The 17358-nt window shown below is 51.7% G+C and overlaps 1 protein-coding gene across 1 annotated transcript in view; it reads right to left on the bottom strand.

The window, feature by feature from the left end:
* The window catches only part of SLC2A1 (solute carrier family 2 member 1), a 28344-nt gene that overhangs the window by 6668 nt on the left and 4318 nt on the right, over nucleotides 1-17358 (bottom strand). The window contains exon 2 of the mRNA XM_084786222.1: nucleotides 9283-9378. Within this exon, the coding sequence (XP_084642348.1) occupies nucleotides 9283-9378 (96 nt within the window). The remainder of the gene's footprint in view (nucleotides 1-9282; nucleotides 9379-17358) is intronic.

Genomic DNA, 17358 nt, shown 5'->3' with positions numbered 1-17358 from the left:
CCCTCTACCACGGCCGTCGGCATTTCCATCGTATGTCACCTCATGGAGACCCACTCTGCGAAACGTGTCACTATGTGGTTCCATTGTGCCAACACCAGCGTGCATTTAGAATAAACCTCAATGGTGTGGGTCATCCAGGGGCTCTTGCTGCAGTTAAGGTGACAGAAAACATGAGACACGCCAGGCTGCTGCTGCACAACCAGGCAGGCTCTTCTAGTATGTAAAAGGAACTCACTGTGAAATTCTGATTAAAAAAAAAAAGTCAAAAGATAATAAGAACTACCTCTAGTATCATTCTATAATTTAAAAAACTTATTTTAAATTATATGTATGTGCATATCCGTATGTGCATCTGAGCGCGGATGCTCATGTGGGCCAGAAGAGGGTGCCAGATCCCCTGGGAGTTATAGGAAGTTGGCAGCCACCCTGAGTGCTGAGAGCTAAACCTAGGTTCCCTGTAAGAGCAACCATGCTTTGCACACCCACTGGGCCCTCTCTCCAGCCCCTATGGTCACCGCCATCTGTGGAACTGTTCATTGTTTGTGGTAAACACTTTCTTTCTGCTGCAGTGTAGGCCAAACTGGGGGTCCTGAGTATACCAGGCAAGGCCTCTACCACTGAGCTACTGCCCCAGCCCTGGGCTAAACCTTTATGACTGGCAGCTTCGCGGGCACGTTCAAGACCTAGGATTAGTGCTATTATGTTAATGTTGCTAGACCACAGGAGTATTTTCTCCATGGGTTTGTTTTCTGGTGCTGAGGATAAACTCAGGGCCTTGCACAAGCTGGTCATATGCTCAACCACCGAGCAACTTCCTGGCTGTTATGGTACTACAGGGTGGCCACTCTGCACGCACAGCCTGTCACTGAAAGGTCTTCATGTGGTACATGACTGCTTCCTCTACAGAGCTAAAAGGAATTCAGGACACACACTCATGGTACCAACCACACGGTACTGGCCCCAATTCAGTGAAAACCATTGTCAAAGTCTGACTATACTTTCCTGTTACAATTCAACACTGCTCTGATTGATATCTTCTGCACCTTCCCTTCCCTCCCACTGCTGCTCCTGCCGCTGAGATCTAGCCCAGAGATTTCCAGACTCCCAGGCATTTGTCTTCCCTGAGGTTGAGGGGCCAGAGCCAGTGGTAAGGACACCTTGAGTCAAAGGCTCTCTTCCTAAAACCCAAAGGGTCTTGGGCTCTCTTCCTAGAAGCTCCTGGTCCGACAAACAAAACAAAGTGCTTGTGTTCTTCAAGGGATACACACCCCAGCGAACCGCTGGAATGGGAGGCCCTGTTTATCAGGCCCTGCGGAGAACACGCTGTTCTGAGTAAGGGAGCTGTACAGATAAACGACAGTTGCTTCTCCAGCACTCACTGGAAACTAGTGGGAACTCTTTCCTTTTGCTCACTCTCAGGGTGACCAAGCTGACCCACAAGCGGAATTTAAGGGGAATGATGTCCTTGCAAGCGAAACACTCACACATAAAGAATAAAAAAAAAAATTTTTTTTTGGAGGCAGGCTCGCTCTCCATAGCTCTGGCTGTCCTGAAATTCTCTGTGGATGCTGTTTACCTCTGCCTCCTGAGTTCTTAGCGCTAAAGGCATGTGCCATCGCAACTGATAAAAAATAATGTTTGAAGTCAGCTAAGGGAGCTCATTTGAATTGTGTGCACACGGTGGATCTGTGCTGAGAGTAAGTCAGCTAAGACTTAAGCTGCTTCTGTGAACTGAAGGACAAACTCTGAACTTCTCTTCCCCACAGCTCAGGTCATTAGCTCTCCTCACAATGCAAGGACAGAGGCAGCGAAGTGATGAAGCAGCCGGAAGCTCTCCCACACCCAGGTTAAGTTCCCAGCCTGAGTTGCCGGGAGTGCGGCAATGCTCACTCTCCTAGTGGCTCCCCTAGGCTGCTGAGCCCTGGGAAGAAGCGTAGGCAACCAGCTTCCTCTACTTCAGCACGGCCTCAGTGTGGAGTTAGCCTGTCACCAGAGCTGAGGTCTTAGCGATGCTTTGTTAGTGCAGAGGCTTCCTTGACCTCACTCATATGGGAAGCACCCTGGCGCCGTGCAGCTGAGGTCCCTGGGCTGCCAGAAAAAAAAGCTATAACTCACCAGGCTGCTCCTCTGGGGTGGAGGTGAGGGAGCTGCTCATGCCCAAGGGTGTCCTGGGAATCACAAAAGCCACACTCTACCAGGCCCGGGCAACTGTAGGTGAGCACGTCTGCTCCTTAGAGAGGAAGTACTTGCTTCCTCTCTGTGGTGGCAGGGCGCTGTCTGTGAAGGGACGTGAGGCAGAGCATGCAGCCTGCACACAGAAAAAGCCGTTACTGATGTCACTGCTGCTCTCTAAAAGAGAAGGCACCTTTCTGAGAGAACCAAGAGGGGGCTAGGGTGTGACTTGCTTGTAGAGTGCTTACTCAGCATGTACCAGGCACTCTAAAGTTCGGGCACTGGAACAGCAAAAACAATCAGAATCCCCAAAGGACTCAGACAAAAAATACCTAAGCTACAGAGCAGCATCTGAGACAGGTTCCCAGCTGACACTGGCAAGGACAGATGACTACCATAGGGACTGCACAGCAGGAAGAACCTGAAGGAACTTGGGTTGGGGGGGGGAGGTGTTGGGGAGTGGGAGATGGGGGGAGCGGCTGGCTCAGGGATCCTAATGGTTCTGTGGCCCCAGAGAACAGAAGTTGCAGGTTCCTAGGTTTCTGAGAAAGAGGCTCTCCACCTCAGGAGTGGGAGGTGCCTGTTGTGGTGAGCTTGCAAGGCAAAGCTATCCAGAGCTGTGATAGAAAACATTATTATATAAAGGGCTGAAGCCACATACAGCCTGTCACTTGCTTTTCTTTCAACCCTTTAGAAATAAGCACCCCATCTTGGCTCACAGGCTCTATACATGTGGGGTGCTGGCTAGCTTGGTCACCCTGATGACCTGCTCCAGGATTCTCCACAGAGGCATGTTTGCAAAGCTCTGGCTGCTCTCAGCACCCACCCTTGACCATTCCACTTCCAGGTGGGAATCTTCTCTCATGGCCCAGCAATGCCCCCTGAGGGTTTTCCCCTATGGTCTGTGTGGATGAAGGGATACGGTCCTTCTGAGGGAAAAGGTCAGACTGTCCCAGCTCAGTCCCTCAGCCTGGCCTTGACCCCTATACTCTCACCTTGCTCAGAACAAAGGCCCATGAACCGCTCTTCCCCTCGGAGCTTATGCCTCTGAAACAATGCAGCCACACCCGAGGGTCAGCTGTGAACCCAGGGCCAGATGCTGCAGGTAGGGCTGGACACAGTCCCACCCACTGCATCCCCAGGGGCCCCCTCTCTGAAGCCTGGAAGAGGCTCAGGTTAAAGCCAGAAGCTGCATCAGACCACCCAGGGGGCTTCAGAGGACCGGGAACTGGCCTTTCTCCTCATCTATAGGCCTCTGCCCTGGCCTGTGCTTCCCTGCTCCACAGCCCGCCAGAGCCCTCTGGAGCTTTCCACGTAAGACACAGACTTTTGCCTCACTGGCAGCTGCAGCAGCCAGAGCCATGTCAGAAGAGCGTCTTTACTAGCCCTGTGACTCACATCCTTTTTGGGCAGACAGTGACACTGTACATCTCAAAGTGCTCTCTCCCTTCTATCTGATCATCTCTCAGGGAGCGCAGTTCCCCTCTGGGAAGTCCCCCTAGCCAGCAGCACCCCTCCCCTTCCATCAAAGTGGTTTTCAAACAAGGGTGACCTGCCCCTCCCTCAGAGGACATGTCATGACTACAATGCCTGCTGTCACACAGTTTTTTGGAATCCTACTGAATATAAGACAGCCCATCATAATAAATACCAAAGAACAGTCTAGTCTAGAGTACCCACGGCGCTATGGTTGAGAAACATTGTTAGGGCCAACTGCTGTCTCTGCCCACACCGTGCCTGTCCATGATTCTGTCACTGTCCTCGGACAGCTGTGATCTAGCTCAAACTTCAACATGGTCTGAGCCACGTGCCACTGGTGCTGGGTGCAGGGGACAAAGGGGGCTGGCAATAATGGGGCTGTGACAGCGTGAAGCCGGGAAGGCATGAGGGATTGTGTAAGCACTGTGTGGGAAGCTTTTGAGGTGTCTCTGTACATGACTGGGCCTGACTCAGCTCTGTGCTCAGAGCACAGTGGGCCAGAGGTGTGGCAAGTGTGAGAAAGGGTCCAGAGGCAGAGTTCAAGGTCAGCCTGGGAGATGAGGGGGTAAAGGGAGGGAGAAAAGGAGAAAGGGAGAGGGAGGATGTGTTTAGATGCCTCCTGTTTCTCAGTGCTAGTCTCCCACAGAGGTTGAGCACAGACCAGAACCTGACTCATTGGATTCAAAGCCCAGCTCTGCTCTCTGCTGGCCATGTGTCCTTGGTGTAGACTCTTCACATCTCTGTGCTTGTTTCTTAGAAAATGGGGGTTATGGTGCCTACTTGGGGTGGTTATCATGAGAACCGAATGACCACTTTCCAAAGCGCTTAGAAAGAAATAAGCTGTAAGGGTGTGTGGCGATGGGTCACCCTAAGGCCGTTTGTACCCCCACAGAGGTAAGGAGAGGCTTGGTGTCAGCTCAGCCACAGGGGCCCTGGGCTGGGGGTGGGAAGCAGGCCCAACTCAGGTCATTGTCACTGGCCAAGCCAGGTCACTTGAGGCAAGGCCTTACTTCCTCTGTAGCCCAGGATCCTCCCTTGCCAAACAGAAGAGCTGAGCCGTAAGGTCCCTCCCAACAGGCGCAGGGTTCCACGGGATGCCTTTCTTCCTCAGAGGTGCCTGGTCCTGCTCCTCATCAAAGGGAGAGAGCCACTGAATAGGTCGGCCCAGGGTGTCACTGTGCAGTTACTGGCTCCCTCTGGAGCCAAGCTCACTGTTTCCACCATGATTTGGGGTGACCAGAGCCAATGCCCAAACCCATCCCCCACCCCATCCCACTCTACCCCAGCTCAGCCTTTACACTCTCCCGGGTGCCTTTTGCCAGCCAGCCTTGCTTTCCTCAACCCACAAAAAGGAAGTCAGTCTAGTCTTGCTTGCCAGGCTTACAAGGTGCAGGGAAAGGAGGTAATTTGAGGGCAGGTGCTATATAAACATTTAAGATACTATCACAATTAATTGCCACTTCCGGCAGAAGCCTTTCAGGCCTGTTTTATGGCAAAGAACCACCTCCTGCTTTGGATGAGTGGAGGAATGTCTACTCACGAGGGCAAGGACAGGGAACAGACTGAGAAGTGGGAGCGCCGGGTGCTGATGGACAGATTCCACGGCAGGGGAGCCCTGTCCACGGCCACGGCCCTGCACACTTTTAGTCTGGGCATCTGGCTCTGCTTGCTGTGGGGCCAAGTCTGAGTGGGCTGCCAAATCCTTCCTGAGGTCTTTCTGGTGTGCTGCCCCTCCTGTAGCCTCTTTCCTTAAAATCTGTGGGTCCGACCAGCTGGCGAACATAAATATTTGTGCTGACCATGGACACACTGTTGTCTTTAATCTCTAAGCAATAGGCAACTACTGACAACAGCACTGATGTGGTCTCAGATGCAGGTAATGCAGGGATGAGCGCGTGAGAGGAAGGATGCGAGAAGGCTTGGGCAGCGCCGCGCTATATTCCACATGGGGCCGTGAGTGTCCGAGATTTCAGTGCATGTGGGAGATGGGAGGGTCTTGGAACCTGCCCATCGCAGATCCCCACGCACGTTCCCTTTTTAAAGAGGTCTCTCCCATCCTCTCTAGATGGGGTGGCTTTTGTGTTCACAGCCCATCTCCTTGCTGCAGAGGGCAGGGTCTGGGCAAGTGGATTCAACAGTCCTCGTTGAAGGCCAGTGCTAGCACGTTGAACCGTGCCTTCCTTGAGCAATGAATTCAATTGTATCCAAGTAAGTATGGCGCTATACGCCAGGGAGCCACATTTTCGTGTTTTACTCTCGCGTCCTTCCATCCTCTTTTCCTATGATAAATTGGTTACCTGCATAGGAAAACTCCAGCCAGGCTTGGGAGAAATGTCTGCAAAGTGTAAAAATGGACAAGCGAACGCCGCTGTGTTTGGCTCAGAAGGGTCCCTCTACCAGGGTCGTTCTCAAGTCTGGCTCTTGAGGTGACCTTTGGACAGGTGTCCCTGGCTGCTCTCATAAATGCAGTTTTGTGGGGCTTACCTGTCCTCTGACATCACGGTCATCAATTCTGGTCGCCTCTGTCCCACTGTTCCTTCCTAGCCAGGGAACCTCCAAGGCAGACAAGACTCCTTCCCGCTGTGCTCACACCTTCAGAAGTATCTTGCCCCTCCCTCCTTGTCAAGAGCAGTCTCCCGAGCTCCTGCCCAGCAGCTGCCTCCTACAGGCTCCCTGAGCGGTTCCCTCTCCTCCTCTACTGATGCCTTACAATGTATTTAGAAAGGAAGTCTGGAATAAAAACAAAACTCCTGACACAAACTCCAACCTTATGCAAGCCCTGCAGCCACTGTGACCTCTTCTCTCTTTCTGTCTCTTCTCTCTTTTTCCCCAGTCTCCTGGGAAGGCCCAGTGTCTAGTGTTTCTGTCTCCTTTTTCCTCTTCAAACTAATGCAAGGAGACTTCTACGCACGCACACTGCCATCGCTGGCCTTGGCAGCCGCAAAGCCACCACTGCCGTTTCCACACTAAGCAGTGTGGGGATGACCAGCCCAGCTCTGGGTGTCTGGTCAACTCTTCCACCGCATCTGCTCGCTGCTGAGCGTGTGCCTACTACTGTGACAAGCACTGCTGTAGGCACGAAGACACAGGGGAGAATGAACTGGACAGATCCTCGTCCTTCAAAACCCCCAGGTCCTCCTTTGACCGTGCAAGGTTCTGGTTTTTGGGTTCTACATCTTATTTTGGCTTTTTTGGAAACAGGATCTTTAGAGACCATACTGGCCTCAGACTTGCCATGTAGCCCAAGGCCCTGTAGCTCTTGAGCCTCCGGCCTCCACTTCTCACATCACTGGCTGGCTTTCGACATCGGCTCCTGTCCATCTGTCACTGGGAATGCCCTCAGGAGCTGAGCTTTGCTGCCTTTACTTCTCGATCTTCCCTCAATGCCCATTTGGATAGCAGCGGCCATCGCTCGCTCGCTCACTTGTCCGTTCAGCTGCATGAGCACCTCTGCCCACCTAAAGGTGGCTGACAAACCTCGGTCCCTGCCCACCTCATACCTACAGACAAACTGACTCCTGACATCTCACACCTACTAGCTCCTCCCCTGAACCAGAAGTGTAAAAGCCATTTTTAAACCATTCTCCCTTATGTCCTCATCCTGAAATGATTTTGACTAAATCCTGTCTAACTCTCCTTCCAAGATTTAAAAATAAAATAAAATAAATTCCACTTATCTGTGTAGGGGGAGCGTACATGTGTACTCTGGCATGTGTGTGGTGATCAGAGGACAACTGGTAGGAATCTGTTCTTGTCTTTTACCATGTGGGCCCTAGGGGCTGGACTCAGGTGGTCAGGCTTGGTGGCAGGCACCTTGTACTCTGACCCCTCATCTGTCCCCAGCATCCAGCATTTGCTCTTCTGATACTCGTCTGTGAATGTCTCTGACCCCAGCTCATAACTCAGATCCATCCCATCACTCCAGGATCTGACCGGGCCTGCCCTCTTCATGGGCTTGACGGGCCTCATGATACCCAGCCTCCACCTGGCCATCTGGATGTGCCATGGCAACCGGAGGTTGGCTATGCTGCACATCCAGGCTGCTCCACACAGGGGCTATAGTGGCCCAGTTCTGGCTTGCTGTGAACTCCTCACTTCTCCTCCAGTCTACCTTCCTGACATGCCACCATATTCATCCTTCCCAAAGGATGTGGCTCTCTCCGTGAATCTTACTGCCTCCCCTGCTCACTTCACCCTGTCTGTTTTTGGGATAAAACTCTCCCTCTATCCTGCCTTTAGAGTCTTGGTTACGTCACTAGCTCACTGTGACCACAGTCAAGACATTGCTCAACCCAGTACTTTCCAATGCCGGCTACCCATCGTCAGAAATGGTTAAGGAGCTTCCTCAAGCATCCTAAACCAGAATCTGGGGTGCCCAGGAACCCTCAATGTATAGCAAGCTCATCTGCCTATCTCATCTTACAGGCTTTCCGTCTGCTCGGATTCCCACAAAGAGCCGGCTCCAAAGCACACACCTTGGTGGGAGCTGTTCTAAGTACTTAGTAAAAGCAGGGTTTGGGGTTGTTCTAAGCATTGTCTCACAGTGGCCATGTTAGATCCTGGAAAAATCCCATCAGGGCTGCTGCAGCTCAGCGTGACTCAGCAGCCAAGCCTTCCTAGTGAGCTGTTCCCCAGCATCAGGCGTGGCCCCTACAGCCAAGCTCTGCCTACTTGGAAGAAGCCCAGCTGATTCCTCACAGTCTGGTGCCCAAGCTGGGCCCCTGGTCCTGAGAGCCACTCACACTCACTGTCTGGTCTCAGCAGCCCAGGTAGTGAGCATGGGTCTGGCAGGAGGCCTGTCTACTTCCACTTTGTGATCCCTGTGGAAGTCTGAATTGTTAAAGTGACAGGAGAGTGTAGGTTAGGAAGGCAGCCCCGGGCTATGGAAACACACAGCTTGGCTTCTGGTGCCACCATTCTCTAGTGTGTGACCTTGGGGCCCATGGGTCATCTCATCAGCCTGGGCCTCGGGTTTCCGGGACTATAAACTAGAAATCGCCACCCAGCCCCATAAACACATGCAAAATGCCTAGTGTAGAGGAAGGAGGGGCTGTGGATCGTCATTTCCGCTCCTAAGCCCTTTTCCTCATCTCCCAGATGATTGCCAGAGCCCTCTCCAGTCTAGACACACAGAGGGCAAGTAGGGGCACACTTGGGATGCGAAGTGGGGAGAAGGAAGCCAGGCTCCTAGCTCCTGCAGTGCCTCAGGGCACAATGCTGAGTTTGTTTACACATTGACCTGGGACCTGCAGGGACAGGAAGCAGTTTCAATCTGGAAGTAGACTGTGCTGTGGGTGCATGGATGGGGTGTGAGAACATAAAGACTGCACAACAGGGTGGCATCAGACACCAGCTCTGTCTGCCTACTTCAGTGGCACTGGGGAAAGCTTCCTGCTCTCTGACCGTTTCCCCATTGCCGGGAGCCCCAAATACCATGTAAGTGAAACCCCGCTATACGGAGCATTGTAAGTGTCTGTGCTGCTCGGGGAAACTAGTTAAGGTGGCCTACCAAGATCCCAGCATTCTATGGCCGTGAGAAGATGGTTTGTTGATGTGGATGGTCGACACCCAGGAGGCACCATAAGTATGTGGGGGTGATGGTCTATATGGGTAGGGTGGTATAGCACTTACCTTCTGGGGGGCGTTGATAACACCAGTGTTATAGCCAAACTGCAGGGATCCGAGCACTGCCCCTCCCACGGCCAGCATGAGGCGGCCCGTCACCTTCTGCAGAGGAAGAAATCACAGGGTTACAGGCATGTCTGGGCCCAGAGTACTCTAGAACAAAGTCAATGCTGGCAGGTTCCCATGTTCAGATGCCTGGCCTGACTCCTGGCAACACACCTGTCCCTCTCCCAGGAAACCTGGCTACTTCCTGGCCTCAGGTGCCCGAACCTGCCCGACTGACTTCTAGACTTATCTCTGAGGAGAGAGGAATAAGGGTTTTCTCTATGCAGTTATAGAGCTTTGGTTTTCCAAGGTCTCATTGCCCCAGGTAGAGTGATGCTCACACCTCAGGGAGCCCCAGACTCTTGGGAGGACCAGGAAGCGACCCTGCCTCCTGTGTCAGGGAGGCCAAACTAAAGGAAAGGGCCAGTGCAGATGGGAATGAAAGGCTGTGGAGCGAAGCCAAGGGCGATGGCTGGCGTCTAGCCCATGGGAACGCCAGCAGGCCTGGCTGGGTCTCTATGCCCCACGGCTTCCCGACCCTCCATGTGCCTGTCTGCAAAAATGGGGACAATGACATTGTTCCTAGAGATATGACCCTGCCCTTCCCCAACCTTCCTACCCTTCATGGGGCAGGAAACAAAGCTCTGAGAGCTCGGAGCAAGAGACCAAACTCAGGTGTCTGCAGCAGCAGCAGGGTCGGAACTCAGGGCTCTGGAATCTCCCGTTCAGTGCTCCTCACACCAACGCCCTCCCCCCTTCCGGCAAAGCATGCACTTTCATTTCAGGGTTACTTGTACTAGATAACACACCAACCAGAAATATGATGCAAACAGTACATGACCCGAGATGACTAAGTGCTCAACCAAAGAGTTTCTAAGGGGCAAAGGGTTGGAAGCAGCAGGAAGGGATGAGGCCAGTAGGTGAAAAGGGCCTGCTTACACAGAGGTGACACACACTGAGGTGTCCACCTGGATACACAAAAGTAAAGGACTCTCTCCAGCTCTTCAAATGAAGAGGCCAAGAAATGTGACACTAGGCGGGCCCTTAACTGGCTGTGGGAAAATAGAGTTGGGGAGACATGCCAAAAAAAAAAAAAAAAAAAAAAAAAGCCAGCATCTGTGGGCGCAGAACACCCACACGGTAGCTGCAGGTCCAGAGCCAGGTGAGGCTGTAGAGGGCGGTGGGGGATGGCATTAGCTGGGCTTCAGCCTTGTGTGGGTCTCTGGGCGCATTTCCCCCTCAGTACCCAGAAGCAGTGCTGACGTCTAGATTGCTAGATAGAGCTGGGCATGGCTTTTAAGCAGACACGTTCCTGGTCTTCTCATTTTCCAGAAGGCTGCGGGACAGGCTTGCCAAAGCTAGTTCTCACATCAGTCTGAGGAAGAGGAAGGGCTGCGTCTGCTCCAGTACACAGCTCAGAAGGTTGGAGCCTGCCTTCTACTGGTCTGTCTGCTTGTTTCTCCTTGGCTGACCTTGCGAGCGAATTCATCCTTTACTTTGGGGGCTTCCCTCCAACTTCCATCCTCTGTGAGCTAAATCAGAGGCATGGCCTCTCAGCTCTCCTGTCTTCCAGCTCTCTAGGGAGTCTCCAGACGCAGGGCTGCTGGGTGAGTGGGCGGTGAGCACATGACAAGCTTCTGGTGAGCCATAGCCAAGCCAAGGGTCATCAGGTGACCACTGGGACTCAAGAGGCCGTGGTAAACATCAATGGCAGGGCTCAGTGGTGACAGCTGAGCCCCACCATGTGCTGGGCTATCTGGTGAGTGATATGCTCAGGGTTGTTCAGGTGTGCTGCTTATGGTATGCAGATATGCTTTTTTTTCTAGTACACTAGAACAGATAGGAAATTAGCACACACCTAGGATTTAGTGAGGTGTGGCATAGCAATATAATGGAATATGTAAAGAATGTATTGGTTTGTGACCCTCTCCATGTTATGATGACAAGTTTTAAGCAAGCTTCAGCAGTATTCATATTGAATGCCACCTTTGATATGAAAAAAAAAAAACAATTGGAGGGACAAATATGAAAGCCACTTAAAAGCATGTACCAGAAGGATAATGGAGGTCGAGCGCGGTGGCCCACTCCTGTCATCCCAGCACTCGGGAAGCTGAGGCAAGTAGCTCTGAGTTGGCCTAGGTAATAATGAACATTGGGGGTCCTGGGTGCCGGCAAGAGGCAAGGTGAAAAAAAAGGAGACTTCAGGCCCTTTGGCGGGTTCTTGAATTCTGACCATTTACCCACTTTTATAAACCCACAATTTCATATACCTTATAATAAAAAGTAACAGATTTAGTCAAAAATAGTAAGAGAAAAATAATACAGACTTGTCCAAAAATTATGCAGGTGGAGTGTGAGTAGAAACTACAGCAATGGAGGGTAGGCGAGGTGGCCCTGTCTTCCATTAAGTCTGTTTCCGATGCCTGAGATCCTAGGCCTATGTGTCCCTTAAGGCCCTCCCTATTCAAAGGGTAGGGAGAAGAGATCTGCCGGGAAACAAGGACAAACCCCTCTCTAAGGGGCTTTGCCACTGGCAGGTCAAGGTCTAACTTCACTGCAGATGACCAGCCTAATGCCAAGGCGATGGCTAGCAGTCAAGTGAGCACCGGTGTCGAGCGAGGCAGACCCAGTGAGCACCCATGGCCACTGGACTTCAGTAAAGGTGCATTGGGGACCTGAGGAATCCCTGGAGGGACACACTTCTAATTTTGCCCTGGGGGCAATCAAACTCAATTCCCAGCAGGTGGCATTGAAGTCAGCTTGAAGGACGAATGCGCAGTCTGCCAAGTGGGAAAGCGTGGCCAGACTACATTCCAGGTAGACGGAACAGTATGTGCAGCAGCAGAAACAGGGACGGCTGATAGAGCCAGGTTAAGAAAATGAAGGTTTAGTGAGGCTCAGTACAAACTGCAGAGGAGGAACGGAGCTCCTGCCCCTCGGTAGGTACAAGGCCCTGAGGTCTTTCACCTGCCCCAGAGCCCTCCCCACCCTGGCCCACACCACTTACCATACCCTGCTTGGTCACTGCTGACTTAAGAGTCAAAGGGGATAAGCCCTGGACACAGCCCACCACTTCCTTTCACCTTGCTGTTAGCATCTGAGGCAGCCCCTACCTCTGAGGAAACAGAAGAGCTCTTCCTTAAAGGGTCACTGTCAAATTCCACATTAGTGGGAAATCTCAGTCAACAAGTGCTTGACAAGGCAGCCACCCTCACCTGGGCCACCACTGTCCATCTGCTCCCATTAGCCTGCAGATGAAATTGGAATCCATGGGCTGGAGAGATGGCTCGGTGGTTAAGAGCACTGATTGCTTTCAGAGGTCCTGGGTTCAATTCCCAGCAACCACATGGTGGCTCACAACCATCTATAACGTGATCTGATGCCCTCTTCAGCACTGTATGCATAATAAATAAATCCTTAAAAAAAAAACTTAGAATCCATAAACTCAACATGTGCTTATTTTTACCAGGCTGACGTGATGGTGAATTAGAGAAGGGGTGCAAGCCTCACTTGAGGATGAAGCTACCTTCTAGAATATTCCACATTCTTCCAAGCTGTTCCTCTGATGTTTTCTCTACAGTCTCTGGCTTTAATATACCTACCTGCCATCAACTGGGGACTTGGAGATGGGAACCTGGTTTGTGTGGTCTTTGCAGCAGAATAATGCCCGGGGAGGGAAAGAAAGAGAGAACACCCACAAAGGGCCACCTCTCAACTTACTGTTTGGATAAAACTCATACCACTTATGTTTTACAGAATGAAACCCTAATGCATGCTAGAACATCAGAGCCAAGAAGTGGAAACGGCTGGTCCCCTCCCCAAGCCTCTGCGACATGCCCACATGGATATGGGAGACCTTAAGTCAGGTGTACAGAGTTCAAATCCCTTAGGTGCTCCACGGGCTCTCAGCTAGCAAACACCTGCACTCAGGCCTTGGCATACAAGAGGGTCGGTCTTCCGTGTCCCGCTCCTCCCTAGCCCAGGAAGCAACTGGTGAAGTGTTAGCTTGGGGACCTTTCTTCCCCCATTTGCTGAGATACAAATCGCCCAGGCCACAGTGTATAATATAATGCCCTCTGATCCCTGGCCTTTTAGCCCCACCTCTGTGCCCTTCCTGCCTGGCTTGCCTTGCATCGGGCTCTCAGTCAATATTGGCAGAGGGTGGGAGGGCACGCGGCACCACTACTAGGAGGCAGAGGCAGGATGTTCCTTGTGGGAGGAGAGTCTCCCCGCTTAGATGCCACTTTATCTTATTCTGCTGCTTCCTGAATGGTCTTGGGGTGTGCCGGAGCAGGGACCACGCAGGATTTTAGCCCTAGGAAGCAGGAAGGAAGTTTAGCCCCTTTCACTCATTTGCTTATTACATAGATTTCTTTTCAGGATGCATTTGAATAAAGTTCTGGGTGTTTAAAAAACAAAACATCCTGAGATATTGTAGAGCCGTGTGCCATCTTCACTTGATAAATAAGAAAGGTGAGGTTAGAGAGAGGGGCCCTGGTTACTGGTTACTCAGGAAACAAAAAAGCCAGCGGTAGGACCCGAGTTTCTCTGAACTCCCAGAGGGCTGTTTCACCCGGATTCCTTCAAGCCGCCCGAATCATATGAGTGATGGTCTGATCCCACAACACCGATATTCAAGTGACCTTAGGCCCTGATTGCTCTTGAATCAGTTTCCTTAAAGCCTTCTAGTGATGTTAAGACTCACATGACTGCCTCTAGGGCACTCTGGGGTGGCCCTAGAGGCAGGTGGGTCTTTAAAAGGGGCAGGAGCGGGAGGCGGGCACTTAGCAGCACGGGTACCAGGCACCCTGCCAGGGGCTGTTCACATCCTGACTTAGCCACCAGGGACCCACTGTACTTCACTGTGGAAGGCTCAGAGAGGGAAAGGCTCCTACCCTGGGGTGCACGGACTTCCTCTGAAGCCTCGGGTGGGGGCGGGGCAGGGCCTCTGGTACCACACGCCCTGGCCCTTCCTGGTCAGGTTCTCTCCCCTACTTCCCAGTACTGGTTTCGGAAGGAAACATGCTATCTATGTAGCGTTCTATGTAGGTCAAATTCCGTTCCCGCGCCTCTCTAGGTCTTGTCAATTCTGAAACCAGCAGCCAAAGCCTGGGAAACTTTTGGTCATTTTTCCTGGAGTTTTGTTAGCCAACTCAAGGGTGATTGTCAGCCAACCTTGGCTTAGAGTAATCACCCTGCCTGGGCTAAGGGACTAGAGATGCCACCTACCAGCTAAGAATGGACTTTGCATTTCTAAGGGAGGGTAAATATATGAAAGCTATATTAAATTAGAATTTCTGTGACTGCTAATTAATAAGATCACACATCTGAGTACCTACTTGGGGCTTCTGTGCTATAGAGTATAGAGGTTCAGCTGTGGTTGAGGCACGCTAGGGCAGATAGATCTTGCCACAAAGCCAGCAATATTTGCTGTCCTGCTCTTTATAGAAACCCTGTCTGCCTGGACTGTAGCTCCTTGAGTGGCTGGATGCAAAGTCAATGCCTGAGCGATGCTAGATTGTCCAAGTCTTCCCGGCAAAACCATCCTTAAGTAGCTGGAGGGGGGTGTTCTTCCCACGAGGAGCAATCTACTACCTCCTTGGCCTGTGGGAATAGACCTGGGGTGAATAAAGGGACCCTAAAGAAGCCGACACCGCTCAGGTGTATCCAAATTCAACAGAGAAAATTAATTTGATTAAGACTGGGCATAGACAGAGGTCACTGTCACTCTCAGCAAGTTTAAGTCCCATCTCTACTGCTTTTGTGACCGTATGAAAATCCTTTCCTCTACATCGTCCGTTCTCTGTGAGGTTTTCCTAAGACACTGCTGAGTGAAGACTTGTCTGAGCACACGCTCCCAGGGCTACCTGAGTGAACGGGGATCCGGTTATATACTGAAGCAAATCCCTGTCTGTGTAACTTGATATTTCGGTTGGCAGCTAGAGCCGAATGTGAATATGTAATGTACTGGGTGGAGAAAGTATAGATGTGCAGTATACATAAAAGTACAAGGGCACAGCAAAACACGCCTGTAATGGAATACTATGCAGCTGCTGAAAAGAATGCAAAACATCTGCATATGCTGGAAAGGAAAAAAAAAACCCACAGGTATAATTATATTGTGTGAGGAAGACAGTGATTTGTGCAAGGATACCTGGTGTGTAGACTTCAAACCTGAAGTCCCCTGAGTTGCTAGTTGCCAATACCTTAACTGTGCAGGGCACTGAAGTATTCATTTTAGGTTGGCCATCGGGAGGGGCTACACAACAGAGAAGTGTGAACCATCACACCAATACTGCACCCAGGGACAGGTGTGTACACATACACAAAAGAAGCCTCGGGAATAAACACTGCTGTGAAAACTGGAAGAAAAAGATGTATTTGGTCTTTTACTTTTGTGGGTATCTAGTTTGCTCCATTACTTCTTCTGTGTTTTCTGAAACTCCTATTTTATTTTCCAGTCACATCTGGGAATTTTACTGGACACCACCCCAGGGCCTGGCAGGCCCTAGCACAGTCTTCAGAAGTGTTGGGGGGGGATGTTAATCCCCCAGTGCAGCATTCTAGCTGAGGGTTTTACTTAGCTGGGAGACACTGCACCCAGATTTTAGGGCCAGGTCAGCTCTTGCAAGTAAATGTTTAGAGGAGAGAAAAATGACATTATGGTAGAGTAACCGCCCTGGTCAGGCAAGATGTGGGCCTAGTTGACTGTGACATAAGGTGGGTGGGGGTAAGGACAGGGCCAACAGAGCAGACTAACTCACAAGATCGGGTCCTGAGACGCAACTGCCTGTGGGCACGGCACGCTAATAGCTTTGGAGTGAAGAGGTCCTAGAATCGCGCTCTGGCTGTGGAGGTCGGAGGGGCTCTTCATGGAGAGAATAAAGGTGGAGGCCAGAAGCCAAATGTGTGGGTGAAGGTGGTCGCTGCTCCTACACAGATGCAGACCCCAACACGGATGGCAAAGCTGGCTAACAGGATACCAAGGCCCACATTCAGGCTGAAGGAAATCTCTTCAGCAGCTAGCACTACTCTCCAGGGAGCTGGTCCGAGCTAGCCATGTGACCGACATGGCCACCACCGGCCACACCCAAGGCTGTGATAGGGAGGAGGTGGGCCTAGAGCATCATGGACATGGGTCAGGACCCTGAAGAGTTGCTCTGGCACACTGGAGGGCCACTTAGTCACATACCAGGAGAGCTGAGCAGGAAGCCATGGCTCAGGTCACGAGGATAGCCGTAGCTTACGGCTTGATGCTGAAGGAAAGTTAAGAGGTACTATTTGTTTCTTGCCTCCCTTTAGCGAGGCTCCCCATCCCTCCTCCTGCAGACACTTGACACCCCACACGCCACCCCACACACACAGTCTGCTGTGAAAGCAGACCAGAGATCTAACAGTCCTCATGTGGCTCACACCTAGCAAACTTCAGTGTGGCTGATCCACAAAAGATTGTGATCACAGGCTAGGGACGTCTGACAAGGTAAGAAAGCAATTTCGGAGTGGCCCTTCCAAGCGCACTCTCAATTTCAAGACAAGGGGCATGAGCTATGGACTAAGCAGTTTGGGCAGATGCGACATCTGGGGCCTGGTAAGAACGCTCTGCCTTGTCTGGATGTCAAAGCCTTGGGGTAAGCCAGAACCACCAGGTTCAAGGCCCAGAAGGCCCTGGCTCAGCTACTGCAAAAATCTCAACGTTTCTGCCTAAAGCTTCTGCCAGGCTTGGTGGCCGAGTGACAGAGCCTCAGGCTCTGTTCCACCCCTCCCTGGGAGGGAGGTAACAATTGGAGATTTGTTTTAGTCTAGGCCAGTCTGGACACAAGCTCTCTGAGCTTTCCTGGCCTCTGCAGTCCCAGGACAGTGGTTGCTAGACTGAATGGCTTTGTCACCTCTGTGCCCAGGAGAGAGGTGAGGGGGTGAGGCTGCAGGCCCCAGGCCAATGTTGCACACTTTCCCCTTTGTTCCAGGGGAACAGTTCTGCCAGTCTGGGGGAAGGGAGAGGAGGGGCTTGATGTTTGTACCCTTGGTGCTGGAGCAGAG

This window comes from Acomys minous (genome assembly GCF_964271855.1).
Source record: "Acomys minous genome assembly, chromosome: 6".
Lineage (NCBI taxonomy): Eukaryota > Metazoa > Chordata > Mammalia > Rodentia > Muridae > Acomys > Acomys minous.
Note: the sequence above shows the minus strand (reverse complement) of the source record. Positions and strands in the feature narration are given on the sequence as shown.